The sequence below is a fragment of the Zosterops lateralis genome (genome assembly GCF_965231275.1).
Source record: "Zosterops lateralis genome assembly, chromosome: 9".
Classification (NCBI taxonomy): domain Eukaryota; kingdom Metazoa; phylum Chordata; class Aves; order Passeriformes; family Zosteropidae; genus Zosterops; species Zosterops lateralis.
Window position 1 is genome coordinate 6,302,366 of NC_139769.1, and position 22,014 is coordinate 6,324,379.

At 43.1% G+C, this 22,014-nt stretch overlaps 1 protein-coding gene across 1 annotated transcript in view; it reads right to left on the reverse strand.

The window, feature by feature from the left end:
• Positions 1-4,893: 4,893 nt before the first annotated feature.
• Positions 4,894-22,014, reverse strand: part of RNF11 (ring finger protein 11) — a 30,284-nt gene continuing 13,163 nt past the window's right edge. The window contains exons 2-3 of the mRNA XM_083867700.1: positions 6,511-6,680; positions 4,894-6,121 (exon numbers count right to left, since the gene is read on the reverse strand). Coding sequence (XP_083723826.1) covers positions 5,950-6,121; positions 6,511-6,680 — 342 coding nt within the window. The 3' untranslated portion in view covers positions 4,894-5,949. The remainder of the gene's footprint in view (positions 6,122-6,510; positions 6,681-22,014) is intronic.

Consider the following 22,014-nt stretch of genomic DNA (forward strand, 5'->3'; position numbering starts at 1 on the left):
TAGCAAAGTACAGGAACAGCAGTTTCAGGCCTGTGACCTAAAAGTAATGTAGTGATGTGGTAGAAAAAGAAGTTAGGCAAAAGCTGCAATACTCTGGACAGTTTTCCTCTTCCCATCCCTTTTATCCTGCAGTACAACAGGGTGTGAAGGTAAGAACAACATCCTTGGTGCTAGAGCTGTGTGGGATGTTTGTCTGCAGTGCTGGAGCCCCAGGGCCAGGCTTGGTGTCAGTTTTGTGTCACGGGGCAGTCCCAGGAGGAGCTGGTGCTTTGTCAGTGTGGGGCTTTCCCTGACGTGCTGGGAAAGGTGCTGGTGTGAGAGGCCTGCAGCTGCCTCTGCTCTGCAGATGTGGAACTGTATCTCAGTGGAGTTTAGTAAATCATTCTGGGAAGTGAAGCAAGGCTGTTAACTCCAGAGGATCCTAGAATTACATGGCTCATGTTCAATGTCATCTTTATCTGGGTTCAGTACCCAGCACTGCTCTCACCACCACTAAGGTTGTGCAGATCTAGAGGTTTTTAGATGCAAACATCAGGGCCAGTTACAGTTTTGACATTTCAGTCATAGATACAACATCAGGTTGGAAGGGACCTCAAGGATCATCTGATCCAACCTTTCTTGCCAAGGGCAAAGGCTAGGCAAGGTGGCACTGCACCCTGTCCAGCTGAATTTAAAGTGTCCAGTGTTGAGAGGTCTAACATTGCCTGGGGAGATTATTTCAATGACTGATGCAATTATGAAAAGTTTGGTTTGCCTTTCATTCTTATGGCTTGTGGATACCCAAGTCAGGTTTCCATTCTGTGATGCTGGCTGGGCTCAACACTGATGTAAATAAATGCTGGTATTTCTAAGGAACAGCAGGAATTCCATGCATATTGCCTTTGCTACAGCTCTGTTGTTGTCTGATCTGTCAGACACGCACACATGCATAAAGAAAAGCATATATAAATATACATAAAACGTCTATGTATGTATGTATATTCACACACAGTGGTAACAGGTTCTGCAGCCAAAGCTTTTTGCAAAGTTATCAGAACTGCTTGAATTATTTCTTAAATTCAGGACTTTAAAAAGGCAAGATACTTCAAGAAGTATGATGGCTGAGGAAAATGCAGAGGTTAAAGGCCTTTACTGATGGTCTGCAGTAGGATCACACTGCAGGACTGTGCAGTTTGCATCCTCCTAGAAGAAGAATTCCCAAGGCAAACAGACAATCTAGCAAGAGCACTTTAGTGGCGTAACCTCATAAAAAGGCAGTTTTATGCTCTGGAATTGAAAGGCATCAGTTTTTACTCTGGACTAGGCAGAGCTCTGCCTCAGTGGGACAGTGCCTGGGATGGCTCTGTCCTGCTCAGAAAACTGTTTTGGAGTGATTCATCCTTTCCCCCTTGAATTCTTGCCTCGTCTGCCTCCCTCAATCTGCTTCCCCAGCGTGAATCCTGGATTACACAGGCAGCTCCTGCTAACGTGGCAGAAGTGTGGGCAAAAGATGCTGAAAAGGTGAAGTTTGTCTCTCATGGTGCAGTGAGAACCCTGGCAAAAGTGCAGCGAAGGAGCGAAGTGAGGCTGGGAAAGTGCTCGGTGTGGGCAGCCAGGGTAGTGTGTGTGTACAGCTCTTGAAATGCCTTCTTGGAAAGAAAGACAAATGTTTTATAGGGGTTGGTGCTGCAAAGGGCAGGTTCATGAAGTTTCTGCTGCTTGTTTTTTGCAGCCGGGAGGACAGAGCAGGGGTGGGGGCTCTCTGTGCACGCTCTGGGTGCCTGGGCCCCTCTTGCTGAGTAAGCAAATACCTCGGTGCTGTGGGAACAGACAGGGCTTTGCACAAAGGATTTCTTCATAATAAACTCCTCTCTGCAGCTTTTACTTAGCAAAGTATCAGAGCAGAGGGGATGTTGTAATGAATCAGTTGCTAGCATGAAAATACAGTTATTTCTTTTGCTTAAATCAAAAAGATGCTTTAGCAGAGTACATTTAGACTGTTCTCTTTATCACAAAGCATTAACTTTGCATTTCATACCATGAATTCCAAAGCCCCGAACTCTTATCCCAGAACAGGTTTAAATGCAAGATAATCTGCAAAGGATGGTTAGCATAAATTATATTCTTCAAAGTTAAATGCTATATAAAAGGAAAAGTTAATCCTTGAAGCTAATTTCTATTCTGGGTATTAAGTCAAGAAGGATTCTTCTGAACAGATTTTATTCATGTGTTTTATAGGTTATCAACTAGAATGTATGTTTTTAATAAAAATGTGGTATCTGTAACAAACTGTATTTGTAATCAGCCAGCATCCACATTTTCTCTGAGTCCTTTTAATCCAGGATTTAACTGCTCAGAGACCCCGTACGTTTAGTTTCAGCCATCTTGTTATTTATTTCACTGGCAGTCTGACTCAAAAGAATTTTCATCTTTACCACGATTGCACAAGGACAGGAAATGTCGACGTCCTGAAACTGTGGCAACTGAAGTAAGTTCAGGTATTTCATAATCCCTCAGCCCTCAAGGGTACAGAAATGTACCCTTCTGCCACTGGAAAGGGACACTGTCAGCCTTCCAAACACGGAATTGCTTTCAGCCCTGGGAAGCTGCAAGACCATAGGAGATTTTAAACCTTTATGTAGCTCATGCTCCTTAGAAAGAAATGCTCTGGGCTGGGTTTGTTTGTTTATGTATGGTTCCCCCCAGATTTACATAATGAACTGGCAACAAGTAATAAGGGTTACCATCCTTAGATGTAAAATGATTAAAGGGGTAATTCCTGCAGCATGCAAGAATTTTTAAGCATGAAGGTCTGTACAAAACTGAGTATTCCTTACTTGTCATTACATCTCTGGCTTCAGGTTTGTGGGAGTTTCCCTCTCATGCAGGAGACAAAATCCATTTCCTACTGTAATGTGCAAGTGAAACCCAAGCACATCCTTGCTGTGCCTCCCAGGTGCAGCTGCTGCCCTCCCTCCCTGCACCACCTGCAGCAGCTCTGGCTGTGGAGGGGACAGCAGTGATGTGGTGGCACTGACCTGGGGCCTGTGGGTTTCACACTCATGTCCCTTGTGCTGCTGAAATGGAGCTTGGTGGTCCCTCAGCCCTGCTGGGTCTGTGCCAGGGCTGCTGTGCCACTTCCAGCTCCAACTTACAAATGCCACCACTGCACTCAGTGTTTTCATCACACTGCACAGGCCCCATGAAAATGCTTCAAAGCAACAGCTCTTGAGGGCTGTCGAGCACCTCCAAACTCAGGTACTTGCACACAGTGGCTGTAAGAGGCTTTTTTGTTTGTTTGTTTTTTTCCCTTCAAACCACTTTGCAGACATTTTTCTGTGGGCCTGCCCACCCTGGCATGAGAAGGGCTTTGGGTGAACAGGTCCAGGTGAGTCAGAACCAATTCCTTCCCCTCACTCAGCTGCAGGAGACTCCAGCTGGGAGCAGCTGTGCTGTGCTGGACTGTCTTAATGTGTTTGAAGTGTAAGTAATTTGTTAGACACTTCTAAGACAGGAGGTAAATATATCTTCATCTTATAGATGATAGGAATAAGGCATAGATCTGGTTCCACAGTTAGCTAAAATTCAGGTTACACATTATTTTGCATTAAATTTAGATCAATTCTTCTTTGAATTAGAAATCACCCAGAACAGTATTGTACCTAAAAACTTGAAAAATAATTTGATTTATTTGTTATATTTACACATTTGTTTTTAAGTTAAAATTTCAACTTTTTTTGGAATGTTCTTTTGTCATCAGCTCCATTTTTAGCCCTTCACACCTTTTTGCTATTTAGCAAGTATTTTAATAAAAGTAATTTCTTCCCTTAGCCCAGTCAGTATCAGGTGTCAGCTGCCTAGGAAAGCATTCAGCTCAGCAACCCATCACTTCCTACTTCTTTTAAATCTCTCTTAATCAAGTCTAGTAATAAATAAAGACTAATACCACCATGACAACACTGTTTTTTTCAAATTGTTCATTTGCCAGTTTTAACAAGATAAAGAAATGAATACTTAATGTGGACATTGTTTTACCAAAAAAAAAAAAAAAAAGCATCCAACCCCTGAAACAAACAGACAAAAAGGAGGACACAAAGGAACACACATGGAATGATGAAAAAGGAACAATGATATTGCACAACTTCAGGTCTCTCTTCCCAGATTGTGATCCATGTAATTAGGTATGTATGAATTCAGCAAAACGTTGTGTCCAGATAAATGTGTGGCCATTTGAGTGAATCTAGAACTGCAGAGTGTTTTCAGTTCCTTTTGACTGCTCCTTGCAGTTCTTCTCTAAGGGAGCAGGGTGCTGTCAGCTGCAGGAATAACAAACAAACGTTGACTCTCTGTTGTGCTGACCAGTTATCCATAACCCACACAGAATTACAATTCTCCTCTACTCTAAATGCACTAAGTCCTCAAAGGACCTGGGTCTTTAAACACAACTTACTGTATCAAGAACTCAAACTCTAGCTGAAACACAATCAAAGAACATCCCCCAATTTGCTGTAGTTAACTTCAGATTGTGTTTCATTTCATGAGACCAGGGCTTCTCACTGTGTCAGGGTGGCACTGAATGCATAGAAGTCACAGTAGGTACATTAAGGGAGTGGGGGAGAAGAAAAAGGAAAAAAAAAATCATGCTAAGTGGAAAAAGGTCTTTACAGCTACAATCTTTGCTGGAGCCTCTCTTAACAAGCACATACTGTTTGCTACAGAAATCAGGGAATTGTGTCATTCTGGCTATAGCAGGACTGTTTGCCCCTCCACTGCTACACTGACACTCTGTGTTTATATAAACTTTGCATTTATGTGCAGAACAAAGTCTATTTTTCTCCTCTCTGCATTCATTCCTGTTTGGTGGACTGATGTGTCAGCCAGCAGGGCTCAACAGATACATTTAATACAGGAGACTGAGATACAGTATGTTTATTCTTAACTTCTGATAACCTAAGAACTACAAGAACGAGAGATGCAGTATCCATTTACTATGATCCAAGACAACCATTTTTAGGGAGAAAAAAATAGAATAAGTCATCAATGCTAACACTACATTAGTTCCAAATATTTTTTTTCAGTTATGGCAGCTTAACTATTTATTGTTCATCCGGCCCACTTTTAATCTGATCAAGTTAAAGGTCACATATTAAAGTTTAAGGACTGTTATTTCATCAAAGCCAAAGGAAGTTATAAAAAAAAAAACCCCATGAAACCACAGTTTCACTGTAGGACTTGTGTCATATCTTCATAATCTGCATCACTTGTAGAAAAGGGATAATGCATCTCAGTTTGCTTACAAGCTAGGAGATCACTTTGAAGTCTGCATATTCCTAACTGCAAACAAAATATAGCACTTTTAACAGGTTATAAATAAACTGGTTTTCAAGCATAGAGCCAGCCCAACAATAACAATACACTATTAAAAAGACCTAAGGCAATGAATTCCATCTCCAATGGAAAAAAAAAAAAAAAGTAAAAGAAAAAGAACTGTGCAAACAAGCTTAAAACTATTTCTTTGTGCCAGTGTTATAAAATGTAGATTTCAATAAAGCCTTGACCCAAATGCCAGGACTTGTGAAAAGAATCAGAACAAAACTGGTTACTTTATTTAGGAAAAAAATACTCTTATCTTGCTGCTAATAAAATTGGATACACGCAGTTTAAACATTTACAGTTGCTGTAACACTTTACACAATTCCTATATATGGGTGTAAGAACAAACATTAAAAGACAATGGTGGGTCAAGGCTTTACATTAAAAATAACAACCTACTTTTCTATAGTCTCTAAAATACTATGTTTTCCAATATTTGCAGCCATTCAGGAATATTTTTTTATTTATTTATTAGGAAATGTATACTTTGTGCATGATCTTAAATTCCTAATTCCTGGCTCTTTGGGCTGAATGACAAAAGGATCAAACCCATTGAAGTGGATGGTCTCCTTGAAGGTTCAGTAGAGAAACCCTGGCTCAGTTAGTCTCATATGATGAAAGCAGTGCTGCATCCACTGGCTCCATGCAGGATGGACAGGTAAAGGATCTCATCAACCAGTCATCTATACAGTCCAGGTGGTAAATGTGCATGCACGGCAGAAATCGGATAGGGTCCCCATAAACAAAGTCCATCATACAAATGACACATCTGGGGGGGAAAAATAAAATATTTAAGCCGTTGTTACCAACCCAGAAATTAAAAACGGTGTAATATCTACTCCTGGATGCTTTTAGTATTTGTAGATACTGTGAGGAGTAGCCTTGTGTCAGATAAAGGAAAGAGCCTCAGATGCATGGAGTGGTTTGGGTTAAAGGGATCCTGGAGCCCATAGGATTCCAACCTCCTGCTCTCAGCAGGGATGCTACTCACCACCTCAGCCTTCTGCAGGGCTTTATTTATTTTTTTTTTTTAAGCTACATTAAATTACAGTCCCTGAAAATAAGGCAAACCCAGGATGTACAAGGTCAGGTTTCCCAGGGCAGCATCCCAAAGCAAGGCAACAGCCACCCCCCTTCCACTGAGTCCCTGGGACTTACTCTCGGATCTTCTTCTCGGAGCCGTCTCTGCCGGGGTCGTAGACTCCTTTGGGAAGGTGCTGGATGAGGCCGATGCGCTGCGCGATCCGGATCTGCTCCTCCTCCGTCAGCTGCGTGGCCAGGCGAGTCTGGCTCGGCGTGGGGTGATACACAGGAACAGGCACCTGCTCCTGAAAGCAAAACACCTCTGTGAAAAACCACCTCAGAGCCTTTCCCGGCCTTCCACCGCACAGTACAATTCACAGTCCTACAAATATTTGTATGAACTCCCACTCCTGCTTGGCAATTTTGGGGCTATAATTATAATGAGAGCAGGAGAGAGAACTGAGGGCGGTATTTGAGCAAGGAGCTGTTCGTGGTTGTTCTCTGCAAAAGCTTTTGATCTCCAGGAATTGTTCATACAAGAGGCACATGGACAAAAGACTCCACAAGCCAGCAGGCAAATAAACCTTCCAGGCACCTGGTGAAGTTCTGAAGGTACAGAATGGAGCAGTGTAAGGGCTCAGGGAGAGCCCCCACTATCTGCAACTGAAAGTAGTTCCTATGATTTTTATCTTTTTACATTTAGGAAGAATTCTTTGGAAAGACGAGGACACTGTTTACTCTCAAAATTTTTAGAGAGGAAGGTTTTTTACTTATTCTGAAATAATTAAAATTTATGTGAACTCTTTTGGGCTACACAAGCTTAAATCTAGAACTGTAGATTTAATTTTCATGTTTTAAAAGAATGTTACCTGGACAGCACAAACAACAGCTGAAGTAAGTTACCCAAGTTTTATGTTTCTTCTCATACACTAATATGACTTTACAAGTTCTCCCAAGCTGGATTCAACTATGGGTATGTTTAAAGTTTATATTAAAAAAAAAAAAGAAAAAGAAAAAAAGCTATTATGCAGTTCTTCTTCAACCACATTCTGAGAAGCTTCTTTTGAATATTAATGAACTTTAAACCAGATATTTTCACTAACATTTATATTAACATGGTATTTAATTTACTTGCTTTTAAAGAATTTCTTGGTACATAAATACCAATTTTGAACAGGATGCACTATTAGGACAGTATTGGCCAGTAGTCATAAGTTTGCTATTAACAGGGAGGCAATTTCTTGCAAGACACCCATTTTAATGGTTCTTCTTAAACTGCAGGAAAAAATTCAACTTATAGATGCATCTGAAAATAAACCTGCTGCATCAGACACACAATGCACCGAATCATCTGTTTGGCAAATGCCGAATTTGCTGTTTCAGAGGACACTGGTGCAAGCTGAGCCCAGGGCAGGTGTGTGCAGCTGAGGCAGCACAGGTCACCTCCCACATGTAACACTGCATTTGTCAAATCCAATAAAGCCCTTGTCCTTTCACTGCCAGGAATCACAGCAAGTGGACAGCCAGCCAGGACTCGTGGAAGGCCAGGAGAAAGCTGTCCCAGGGGTGAGCAGCCTCTCGCTGGTGCCACCCAGCAGCAGAAGGCCTTGCTCAGGAGAAATTCTAATTACAGATACAAGTCTGCCTGGCAACTGTTCACTGAACACAGTGCCTGCCACTGGCAATTCAGCTGTGGGGTAAAATTCACAGTCATCTCTTAATATAGCTACCCTAGGATTTTCCCCTCGGATTTCCTGGCAGAACTCAGAGGAATTATGAGAAGGTTCAAAAGACAGAACGCCAGGGGTTCTCCAAGTGATTAATTTCCTGACTACTCTGAACCATATTTCACAGAATCACACAATTCTTTTGGATCAGCGGCCTTTCAGTGTTTTAAATTATCTAAAGTATTCTCTAATCGTCATTTGGACAGAGAAAAGCACCAGCTGAACCCAGGGCTGGCCTGTCAGATATAACAGTATTCAGAAAGTAACTGCAACCTTTGGTGCCAGGAGAATAAAGCATTTCCCCTGACAAATGCTGCACAGCCTCTCCACTGAACACTTCAGCTCGAAGCAGAGCCTGTTCCTAGTTTTATGTTTCAAGAACTTAGCACCACAAACTATCAGTAACTTCTTTTTCTTTTCCCCAGGGCTTTTTATTTGAACAAATTATTAAAGCAATAGCAGGACATACTGCTCCCTCCTTCACTTGTTACACAGATGTAGAGAACACTCAGCACTGGAGAGGGATGTACCCTCCTTCACATCTAGAAAAAAAAAAAGAGGAGCAGCACAATGAACCACAGGCACAGCACAGGCTGGTGCCAAAATGGGCAGGAGGAGGGGAGGGAACTGTGCTTAACACAGCTCCCCTGGCCTGGGCCATGGCTGCAAGTGATAATGCAGAAAGTCATGGAAAGGCAAAACAGGAGGACAAAAGATCCAAGAAATCCTCAAAATGTCTGAAAATAGCAACGAAAACCGACAGTGAGTATCTGTAGCAGAAGAACAGCAAACTGATGATCTCAGTGAAAATGACACAACAAAAGGAAACTACAGTTAAGTAAGAATCTGCTGTGAGTTAGAAGAGTCACATCTGGACAACTCTGAAGTGAGCTACAGTCACACACTGCCCAATCAACAACTTTGCTTTGGTCAAGTTCTGGACAGGAAATCACAACTTTAAACCTGTGATAGGCCAGACAAGAACAAAACCTCATTCTTTTGTTCTAGTCTTTCTCAGGCACTTGTGAATGACCGCTGAGGGACCCCGCAGCTGGGGAAGCCACTTGTGCATTACTGCAGTGCCCCCTCCCCTGGGTGTCACCTTCCCCGCAGAGGGGCTGGAGGGACCCCCGGCCAAACACACAAACGCCTTCCCGACTGCCAGCGCTGGATGGAAACTCTTCCCTTTGGCATCCTGTCTCAGGTTCCCTCCCAGCACAGCCACCCCCGACGCCTCTGACACAGCCCATTAAGGCAGGAATTTATAGTCGCCAGCTGGGGGCTTCTACAATTTCACATGCTAGACAAGAACCTCTTGTCAGAGGAGTAACTGGGTGAAAATGGTGGCGTCTTTCACCAGGATGTCCTCACGCTTGTGAATGCAGAGAGCTGGGGTTGGTGTGGCTGTTGTGAAAAATGCAGAACAAATTACTGTAAATAAACCACAGAGACCACTCGATACCCAGGCGCAGCACACGCTCCCTGGTGGCACTTTGATCTCCCCTCCCCACTGCTATTAAAAGTCTGCCCAAACTGAGCCCTGCACACGAATGTACCAGGGGAAATGAAGAACAGCCACCCACACACGTTGCAGTGTCACATTATAGGGCACATCGACACTGACCCTTTCAAACCAGCCCTCTCCCCTGCAACGGGTAAAAAGAAAAGGTGTGTTCATACCTGTATGATTCTAAAACTATTCTGAACTATTTATTGATGAGAACTGGAGAGCCTGGGCTTCTCTGACTGCAAAGGGACCCTGAGCACCAGCCCTGAGTGGAGCTGGGCTCCTGCCCCCCTGGCAGCCCCTGGGGCACACACCCAGCTGGCCCCGCTGGCTGCCCTGGATTTCTCCACTACCCGATCTCTGCAGCGATTTTAGGAGTTAAAACATCCAACAATAATTCCAAGCTGCCGGTCCCGTGTGGGTTTATCACCCCTCTGCAAATCCATCACAGTTTATAAAGGCTGCTTTCACTGACCAAGGTCCTGCTCCTCCAGGGTGGGTGTTCCAGTGGAATGACTTGAGACTTCACTCAACTCACATTTGTAGCCAGGGGCCTCTGATGTGTGTGTATATAAAAAAGATTGTATTACCCAAGTAATTATTATTTTACTCCAAAGATGAGCATGAATTTATTGCTCTGGTGTCTCATATTTCTCTTATCGACCACGGAAAATGTTTTTGCAGAGAAAATTACAAAATACTGAACTTCTAGCCAAAGTCTGTGTGTTATTTATCATTTGATAAAGACGTAAGGCACTTCAGACTAAGATGAAATTTCATGCTAACTCTATTACTACATGCAAAAACCCCCTAAAAAAGGCTAAAACAAATAATCAAATCCACATATTACTGTCAGGCAATGAAACAAAAATCACTTTCTGGCACTTAACTTGCTTTAGTCAATTATTTTTTCCCCATAAGAATTTAGTAATGATGAAACACCTCAGATGTCCCTAATCCTGGAGATACACAACTTTCTCTTTGTTCATAAAGTCAGTGGTTTCCCTGGCTTTCTGTGCACAGAAATCATTCACTCCCAATGTTTATTCAGTCCTTAAAAACAACAGCATTAATTCAGACTCAAGGACTACAGCAGAGTTTGTGTCTCCATCTCACCCCAGCTCCTCCTCCTTTGGGGGGGAAATCATAGAGGGCATCTGGAGGTCTGCATTTCTCACTCCTAATGAAAAGAAACATTTTCACACATGGCCTAAAAGGCCCAGAAACTTTCTACACACAGATTTCAAAGCACACTTTAGATTCTTGACTAGAAAAAGGAGGTTTCACCAAGTTAGTTTGAAGTTTCCTCATCAATGTAACTTACTTTAGTTACTTGTATGCTGCTGTAAATCTGCTTTTCTCTTGTTTTACAGTGTTTTGTCTTGTTTTTGCAAGTACCGTGAATTTGTAATACTCTGAAAACAGGTCAGTGGTAGATCAGAAACTCTTAATCCCTGGATAAAGATTATTTTAAGATCCCTCTAGGCCACATATCAGCAGTATGTTATCGGAGCTTTTGTTTGTTTGTTGTTTTTATAATTGCAACAACATGCCCAAATTATCCTTTGAGGATGGTCAAAGGTGAGATGAATAATTCTTAATATTGAATTGTTCCAGAGGTTAAGGCCTCACTGTTGTCCCTGAGATTCTGGCTGCAGCAACCTGCTTTCCTCTACTGATTGCTTTGCCCTGTTTCATCTCTATTCCATCTCTAAATTTTCTTCCTCACCTAATCCAGTGCTCTCTGTGTGTTTCACCCTGGGATATTAATTTGCGTTTTATCAGATCAACAGTGTATCTGTTAATTCCGTCCGACAGAGGAGACAAACACCTCCCTAACTATGTTTATCCTACGTCTTTTTCACACTTTTTAAACACCAGTGCTTACGCTCCTTGTGGTTGCTGCCTAATTAATTAATTCAAATACAACAGTTCCATTTGCATTTCCCACAGCTCTGTTCTGAAATCCCTTCGACTTGTAAATGTCCTGCCTGGAACAGGATGTCTGAAGGCAGCTGCCCTGGTTCACACTGACCGGCCCCACCACACTGCAGCCCCATTGCAGCTCTCATCACCCTTACACACAGCTCAGCCTGGCTGCTCCCCAGCTTTCTCACCTCTGAGGAGAGCAGAGAGCCCAAATAACTCACCTAAATATGAACAACCTCAGTTTATAAATGTAAAGTCAGAAGGTGAGGGAAAAATAAAAAACAATTGCGCTCTTCGAGGTCTGTTTCAAAAATTTCTGCTGAATTTGATGAAATTTTCTCTTCTCACTGCTTTATTACTCACAAGGAACTTGCTGGGATGATGGTCCAGGGACCTTTTCTGTGAATGTCATTCTGATCAGGGTGAAAAAACTCAAACTCCATCCATATGTGAATACATATTCTGAAATAATATCCTCCCCCAAGACACATTAATGTAAAACCACGCGCCATTATAATGTGCATTATACAACAACTACAGCTTACTTTAATAATCCTTAGAATATTATGAGCAGCCTGCCAACTATAAAAGCCTTTTTCTGCCATACAGAAGAGAGCAGTTAATTTATAAAGGTGAATAGCAGTTGCTATAAAACATCATGTAATGAAATTGTTACCCAATTTTTAGTATTTCTGCTTCCAAGTAGTCACTCAGTACAAATAACTGCAACAGATGAGCACTTAGTGCTGTAACAAGTTCTTCAGAAAGAAAAATCCTCTCCTCTCCCATCTCCCTTTTGGAGGGGACTTCTGGGACAGGCAGATCAGATACATGTGCACACACACTTCCCACCATGGTGCTCCTAAGGAAAGATTACCAAGAATTCTGGCATTGTAGGAATTGGGCACTGCAAATATGGTTGGTAATTAATAGAACAACAGACTGAGGAACCAGTTTGCACACAGGAGAGGAACCTGCAGGGTCTGTGCTGTTTCTCCAGCTGTTGACTCCAGTTAAGAAGCAACACCCATTTTGAGTCATGGATCACACTTCAGAGAGGTGTTTTTTGGTGAAAGCCATGGTGTTTCTGCAGAGATGGCACAGCCTCATTCACACCATAACCAAAACTGTAAAACTGTCTTGTGCATTCTTCACAATTATTCCACTGAAATTATTGGGAAATAAATGTATCTGAAGAGTGGTGAAAAAATAACAACCACGAAAGAAAGTGACTCCTGCCTGACTGCTGACTCTCAAAATATCACCTGTCCCCCGAGCTCAGCTTTGCTACCAAAAATAGGGCTGGGACAGAGAAAGGAGGTACAAAGTAGATGTATCCTGCCTGCTGCTTTCCTAGACAGTGACAAGGGCTGTGAGAAAAGGACTTTCAAGTTTCATCTCTGTGCTGTCACACAAACCCAAAAAGGTTATCAACCTACTGCCAAGACAAACAGCTGGCAGGGCCCTCCCAGCTTGGCCAGAGCAATCCCAGCCTCACCTGGCAGATGGAAATCACCTGAAGCTCTGCAGAGTCACCTGCTCTCAAATTTGATTAACCATCAAGGCAAACCTAAATACAAAAGACTAGCAAGGAAGAGTTGTAGGGAAAAGGCAGTAATTAAAAAGCAGTAATTACTCCCTGGAAGCACAATCTCCTGACACAGCCAGTTTTGACATTTCCAGGCTGCACAGCAGGTTTCTCTGACTCAAGGGCGTCAACCTTGGGTTCTGATGGTTCCACTTGCTGATTTCTTGTTCACCAGCTTTGTGTCAGTTTTAGGTGTCCTTGTTCCATTCTCCAGAGATCCCATCAAACATGAGAGTGTGAATTTTTTCCAGAAAGTCAGTAACTTATGCACCAACATGTCCCAGACCAGTAAATTGCTCACCAGAGAATTGATTCCACCCCTCCAGACAGCCTCACTGACAGCTCAACTTACAGCATCAGGCCACAACTTCTGAGAGATAACAAAGCCCTCTTGTTACAGCTCCCAGCATGTTTATTTTAATAGGCTTTTTTTTTTATATTGAGAAGGAAAAGATTCATAAACCATTTATAAAAATTCATGCTTTTCTGTCAGGCTGCTGCAGTGAGAAAAGCCAGGAAAGAACAGTTGCACCTAAACATTAAATTAAGGACACTCAGGCAGAAAATGCAGCCTCCTGAGACTGGTACACCCCAGGGACTACAGAGAAAAGCTGAGTAGGGAGAAAATCTACTAGAAGGGGCCAACAATCAATTCTGCAGCCGTTGGTGGAAGAACAGCATGTGAATGTGGATTATCCTACCCCATAAGCAACCCCTCACTGGTGTTATTGGTACATGTTCTCTCCCACTTAGGACAAGTGGTTCTTTGCAGAAACCCCTCCTTAGGCCTGACAAGAGCAGACAGCTATTACAGTTATTACTTTGCTGTGGCTGCATTAAACACAGCACTTAGGTTTCAAGTGAGAGGGCTGCTGGAAAACTCAGAAGTAGATTTAACAGCAAATAAGAACCTGAAGTTTTGGGAAAAAAAAAAAAAAAAACCAAACAGTTCTGATGTGGAAAAGGCTGAAAACAAATATTTCAGACTGTCTCCTCTGCTGAAAGGTAAAGTGAACCTACTGTGTGCCAGCCACTTACTGCTGTGGAACTGCTGGATAGCAGGAAGCAAAACTTAAAAAGAACACTCCAAACAAAGGAATGGAGCTAACATGTTTTTTGGAGGCTGCATTCAAGCACAAGAGACAAGGGAAGCTATGATGGAAAAGCTGACAGAACAGGAGCAGTCCACACAGACATCGGGGAATTGTTCACACTTCCTTTAGACACGTTTGCTTTCTGCAATGGGTAACTGCACTGTCAGTCAGTGCAACATGTTTACAGTATAAATCGAAGGGGTAACAGCTAAAAAATGGTAGTATTGATCATGCTGGGAACACACAGAGGCTGCAGGCAGCCGTGACTCTCGCTGAGCCAGGCCCTGTGTGCAAACAGGCTTTGCTCACACCCTGCCCTGCTCCCTGCTGTTGGACACTGTCCTGTGCACACCCCAAACCACCCCGAGGCTCTGACTCACCTCTGGGTACAAAAAGCTCACACGTGCTTCTGACACCTGAAACATGGGCCTGGCCCAAAGCTCCCATCCCAAGGCTCCCAAAGCATTGCATCACTCTCACAAGCACATGCAAGTCCTCTGCATGAAGGGTTGGGTATGGATCACTGGACAGGCATTCCCAGGGAAGAGTACAGGGATATAATGGACTCCAGGTGGGCAGTGTAAGGCACCAGGAGTGAACAGCAGTGCACACTGTGCCCTGAACTGCTACTGAACCCACAGACTCGGTGCAGCTGAGTAAGCACACGCAGTCTCTGCTCATGGTGCCATTTCAGGGAATTTGGAGATTAGGGCACAGCTGATTCCAGCTGGTCTAAAACAGCACTGCCTCAGGACTGTGGGTCCTGTCACATCCCTTGCAATGGCTCCAAGGACACTGCTCTGACTGACTCTTCCCCTCATGGAAAGCAAACAAACCATTGCCACTGACAGTGGGATCTCTGCAGCTGCTGGGAAAGTTGGGAACAGACACTCAAGAGGAAAATGGGAGGAGTGCCCCTGTTGGGACTCAAGCCAATTGTGAAAACCTGACTCCAAACACTTAAAAAATAGCAGGAGTGCTAAAATATATCTTCTGGCAAGAATTAGGTCAGCTTGATGGCAATTCTAAGAACAAAACCACCCTTCTGAGGAGTTCAGGAACAAGGTAGCAAAATTATGGAAATCGGCTCTAATTAGCCAAGAAAACAGACTGGGGACAAGGAGCCAAGCCAGGGAGTAAACATGAAAATGCACATAAGCTGAAGACACGAGCAGTCACTCCATCAGGGGAGGGCTGCTGAGGCATAAATATAGACTGTACTTCAGTGTGTAAATAGACATGTATATGTGTGTATTTAAGGGCACTAGTTTGAACTAATGAGAACGTTGTAACACACAGCATAGAAATATTATGCAGAACTAGGAAAGTGTTTAGAAGAGGAGTGAGTAGGGTATCAAAGGATTGGAGAAACCAAGTGACGAATGATCTCATCTCTAGGCTGAGCATTAATGTTCAACATTTGACAAGCACCCTCCTTGGGCAAAGAGGACTCTCCAAAATGCAGTTTAACAACCTTGCCGAAAGCTCTTTTCTACAGACATCCAAAAGCATCCTATCAAAGAGCACAGGTCCTCCAACATCAGGTTCCTAAAAGAGGACTTAAACAGGCACAACAGTCCCCGCTAGACTGAGAACATCACCCTCATGTAAACTCTCTATGAGGTGTCAATTCAGAGGTAACACAAGTAACAAAAACAAACAGGCACAGCAGCAGCTCCCTCAGATCACCTGCCCCTCATGCACTACCCTAGGCCATGACACAAACTGCTTTTTTGTAACCACACAGTTGTAAGCAAGAACCAAAAAGAGGCCTGAAAGAGGACACAGTTGTTCTTTTTATAGAGATGTAGTCTGTTACTTCACCAAAATACACAGAAGAGGTAATGTAGAAGACTTCTGCAAACTCTGACAGTGACCTTCCCTCTACCAGGGCCCAGCTGATGAGGCCAAGCTGTGCCAGAGCCTGGGAGGGTGGGCCAGCAATGGGCTCCCCCAGCAAGGGAAGCCAAGCAGAAACCTGATGAACATTTTTCAATCAGGGCTGGCAGCAAACAGGGACTCTGAAGAGCAGAACTCTCACACACTGCAAACCTCTGCCACACCTGACAGAAGAATTTTCCGTCAGGCTTCACAGCAAACAGGGACTCAGGAGAGCGAGACTCTCACGCAGTACACAGAGCTCTGCCACAGCACAAGGAGGGAAAACAGACTGCTCTACTAAGGATAAATGACTTGGGGGAGAAAAGGGGCAGCAGTCCACACTGCTATTGCAGGAGAGCTTCAAAAAGCAGATGGGGCTGGTGATGAGCTGGGTCTGTGTAACCACAGAGCAGGAAAACCTGCAGCAGAGAGACTGCTGGTGTGGGGCACCTGCTGTGAGACTGTGTCAGTGAGGCAGCCCGTGACAGCAGGGTTTGTTCCAAAACCCAGGAATCTGTGCTATACTTCACTGCATCATAACTTTGTACTCCATTTGAAATATTTTAATTGCCTTTTTAACAAAGCCATCCTCAATTATGACTGGTTGCTCAAGCAGAAAGCTGCCACACCTTGGCAGTTTGATGGTACACTCACAGCTTCACAGGCCTTTTCATTTTCTTATTGGTATTTGAATTTCTAATGAACAGTGGATACCCCTGGGATCAAGGTGTGTGAGAAGCCTCAGTGCAGCAGGGGACTGTGCACAGGCAGCCAGAGGTTTCCTGAGGCCAGTTAAAGGATACATCAACACTGCATCTTGCAATAGCATAACCACAGCTCTTTTTGTTTTCAAGCATGCTTCTGCATCAGCCTGCTGGAAAGCCACAGACAGATGAAGCCTCACATGCACCTGCCCTGTGCTGGGGCACCTCAAACACAGCCTGAGTCCCTGTGCACCACTGTCCCAGTGTCACTGGCGAGGGTGTCCCTACCACCCACCCAGCCAACAGCTCCTCTCTTCCATCAGATCCTGGGAAACTGACTGGGGTTTTCTGTGATTTCAGCCACATCTTGAGGCTGGAACTGGGGTTTGAATCAATGCCAGCAGCACCTTGAACTGCTGGGGTGTGCACAAGAGGCACAGCTCAGGGCACTCCATAGTGTGCACACTGACACTTCCCCCAGGCACCCACTCGCTGCCGTCTCCCACTTCAGGAAGAATGAGCACACACAAAAAATGTGATCTGACGATTTGTTTAGCGTCATTTGGTAACAACATTAATTATTTCATCTCTGAGTTAATAAGCAGCAGCTGTAAATAGCCAGAGGCATCGAGTCAGCCTATCAGCTCATCTCATCCAGTCATTTATTAATCTTAAAGGAACGTCCCAGGCATTAAATGAATATTTCTAAATCTCCTGGTTTGTTGGGGGTTTTTTTAAAGCAGTTCTCTATTTATAAGCAAATACTGACTGCATGAATATCAAGGCACACTAAAGCTTGACGGAGCTCCACTTCTTGATGCAGTATTAGCAGTGAACACAAGGGCAATGTTTCTATTTTTTCCAGCTAAGTCTTGTCCTCGCAAGCAATGACTCTGCGTTTTCAGCTCGCAGGGCACAAATCCAAGTGTGATCTCATGCAACTGTCAAACCTCTTCTAACAGAAAAAAAGCCTGTGCCAAGAACAGGTAGAGAAATCATAAATAGCTCTCTCAGGAGTTGGTTATACAAGTGAAATATTTCCAGAACACGTTTTTCCTACTATTTTAAAGTTTTAATGCACGGAGACAGTTCAATGGGCACCTGGTCATCTCTTTAATGTGTCACCAGACGACAAGGATTCATTTCACTGCTATGTATGAAGCAGCCAGTTGCTGGTGCAAGCAGGACAAATTACAAACGTTCAGCTTCACAGATAAATAAGGTACAGCCTCCACCACTAACTGTACATGCAAACACCTGGCTAATCAGCCTTTTCAATCTGTGGTGTAGTGGGGCTTTTTACACTCATGTTTGGATCTTGCCTGTGCTGGTTTCACACCAAAAATACCCACGTCCATTTCAGCACAGGTGCTTTTGGGGTGGGTGATTTGAAGGGGAAACTGAAGCAGGCCCAAGGTTTTACAAGAGTGAGGGAGGAGAAGGGAAGAACAAAGCCCAGCCTAGCCTCAGCAGCTCCCATTTCATCTTGTTCAGCTCCAATGGGATAAAGAAAAACCTCTATTTGTCAGACCATTCCCCTGCTTACACCCACTGACATGGAAGACAGAGCTTTGTTTACGTGCAACTGCCTTTCTGAAGGAAAACTTAAAGCTTCCACAATGGATTCATCCTAATGTCTACATGGATCAGTAAAATCTACCAATGTCCCCACCACAGCCCCAGCAGCACACTTAGTAAGGATTTCAGATACTACCAGGGACATGGCACTTGAGCACCTACTTAAGTACTTGCCTGAATTATGGCTCAGGCTGCCACAAAATCTCAGAAGAACAGAAAACTGTTTGAGAGGAGAGACATGAAAACAGAGAGGTCATTTTTCCGAATATGGACTGACTGGTTGGAAGACAAAGCCCCATTTCACCCTGACACACCCGCATGAGGGCAGCTGCAAAGCCTGGAGATTTCCAGCCCCAGCTCATGCATACGGAACAACCCATCTTGTTGTGTGGGAAACACCAGAAACCCTGAACACTAAATACAGTGATACACAAGAGGCAGTTCTACAGCTGGGGTTGAGAAAGTCTCATGGAAATACAAAATTTGTCCGTGCAAATTTAAAAGCTCTAATTTACCAAGAACATTTACACACATGTACACAGATACAGCTCAGGTCCTGCACTGAAGTGTAACTCCACCACTCTGGGTGAGGTTCATGCTACTTTTGTTGTCCCTCTGAGTCAGAAATGAGAGCCCAATGTCATTAACATTATGCTACCAACACTCTCAGGCTTTGTGAAAATATAAAGAAACACTTGTACTCACTGTATTCTCCTGCATTAATGTTTAGGGTGGAATAACCATGTCCTGCTCCAACCTACACGCTCACTAAAATAAGTTTTGTCAGTTTATACTCACACAGACAAACTGCAGTCACAACAAAACACCAGAATGGAGTAAGACTGAGCTTTTTAGAAGTAAAAAAAAAAAAAATACATGCAGCCCCAGCAACACAGCTATCAAGACAACCTTTGAGTTCTTCACGTTTAATTTACGACACTTAGTCTAGACATCTAGTCTTGTTACCTTGGGAGTCACCAGGGTGTAACTACAGAGGTAACTGTATTACCCAGATAAGCTCCAAGAGGAAAAGCAGCTTGTTGCTCAGACTCTAACTTCATAAGCAGAAATATCATGACTCAATGCCCATGAAACATTTTAGTTATCTTTCCAGACTTTCTAGCTCACCCTTTGATCCCCGAATGGAGACCTCTCCAAGAGGCCGTGGGTGCAGCAAAGTAACTTGGGAAGCAGATGGCATTTAGTGCCACTCCTGCAAGTCTCCAGGACTAAACTCACTTTGTCTCCTTATGGTTGGCTGCAGTTAAGTGAAGTCAGGGAATGTGCTTCCCTGGCACCACCACAGATTAGCTGAACCAAACAGCCAAGGTAACAAGATGAACCTGAATGTCTTTAAATGAGACACCACCTTTCTTATGGACAAATCTCCCGTGCAGTAAAGACACGAGTAGAAATTACTGCAGCAAACAATTTTTTGCTCTTTCACTTGTTTTGAATCACACAGTAGAAACAGAAATAAACTAATCCTTCTGGGAGGTGGGCAGAAGGATCTGTGTTCTTCCTTGGAGACAGAAAAAGATTGGGCATGGTCTTCTCCATGAACTTTGGCAAAAAGGAGCCCAGTGCTCCTCAAAATGAAGTCTGCTGAGCACCATAAACAAGTACCCTGCAGAGTAATTTCAGACTAGAAATCAGGTTAAAGAAAATTTCTTTGCTCTGCTGAAGCTTTATACTGAAATTAGCCTTGAAATAACTTACAGGCCTGGTTCTATTTTTTTTTTTTGTATCATTCCATGTAGTGCTTCACTCCTGGTGAGATCTTCATTCATGTCAGGGAATGGTTTACCCCAGTGAGAGAGGATAACATCCAGCAGCACATGAAAAGGTGCTTTCCCCTTGGAGCTGGACATTCTGCAGATTTGGAGTTAAGTATTTTCTCTAACTTCTAACTATGAGTCCTCATGACAAATTCACTGCAAGATGCTGAGTGGTCAGTCAATGCTCCCTCCATCACTTAACACATGTCTTATTTTAATATTTTCTTTTTTTCACTGTGGTTTTTGTTTGGTTTCACTGACTGTAGAAGAGACATTTTGTTTTTCAGGAAAACCAAGCTGTTTGAATATCATATCTGCTAATAAACAAAATAAAAATAGAAGCGTTAGCCCAGAAAAACAAAGGCTGAAAGGGATATAGGATCTCTAAATAAATCAGAAGTGCAAACATCAGAGAAACAACTAAAGACCTATCTGGTAGAAGAATAACATGCAAGTTTGCCATAAATAATCTAGAATTGTGAAATAAGCTCCTTGAGCTTTAGTTCTTGGTTGATCAAAGAGGCTCCCTGTAGGGGTAACAGGGAAAAGCTTGACCAGTGTCTTTCAAAATCATCCATGGTCTGCAGAAAATAAATTCACTGAGTATATGCACTATTATCCATATATACCCTTATCCAGACACCAGAAAAGAGTCCAATTCTCACAACTGTTAATATGCAATTTTCAAGACTGTACTGAAAACAATTGTTATCCAAATTAATATAATCTCTGATGCAGTGTGAAAACTAGCAATAATGCTTGTCATGTTTAACACAAAGCTAATTTAAATAAAATACAAAAGATAACACTCATTAAATCCAAGCCTCATTTTGTTGAAGCCAAGTCAGCAAACACTGTCATGCCCCCTTGAAAGTTTAAGACACTAACAAAACAAAAGGTTTAAGTGTGAGAAAATAAATTTTTGGGCAAAATCATTTTCCATTAGGAATTCTGGTTTATCTCAGGGAGGGTTTTGATAGCCCACGGGGGGAAGGTACCTGGAGCACAAATATTCTTGGCCAAACCCTTTCAACTGCAGCACAATCTACAGGCAGAAGCAGGAATGAAGGCAGAGCTGAACAAAAGATCTTTATAAAGTTTTTTTTTTTTTCTGCTGAACATATGCTAGCTGGAAGTTCCACTTGTGTTGCTTGAGTAGCACCAGGCAGCTGCACCACTAGTGAGGGTTTGGCCCATGGCAAGCAAAATGTAAGGTCATCAGTGAACAAGTGTACATGGCATTATTGCAGTCTGTGTCAATCTACACATTGCTGGTAACCACTTTGCAATTAGGATTTTAAATAATATTTGTCTTACTTTAGTTTGCTGTATTACTTAAGTCTTTTTTAAGGCAGAAAGGGCACTAGCTACTGCTCTAATTTAAAGAGTTATATTCTGTCCAGCTGAAATGCACAACTGTATTCAAACTGAAACCTGGCCAGTATATTCTGTGAAATAATCCAAGGAACCTTAGTGGTCTCATTCAGAAAATGATTCCTACAGCTTTGCAGTGCCCCACAGCCCTGGCCATGTGGAATATGACTGACAAGGAAGGGTGTTCTCTCTGCCCCAGCAGCCCTATCTCCTGTGGCTTTGAGGGTTTTTTTGGTAGGTCTCCAAGCCAAAAACTAAGCCTGACCCAACACAGTTAATGAAATGAAAAAAAGCTGTAAAGATGGTATTTACTGCTCATGTTCAGTGTTCCTGATTCTGAATTCAGAAAGCTGAACAGAAAGGTTCTGACCAAGGGGGATTGAGGTACATAAGAGCACAGTATTACTCCAGCAAGGAGAAAAATTGGTAATGCTGCATGAGTGGATGCATGAAGAAGCAGCAAGATTTGCTCCTGAAAT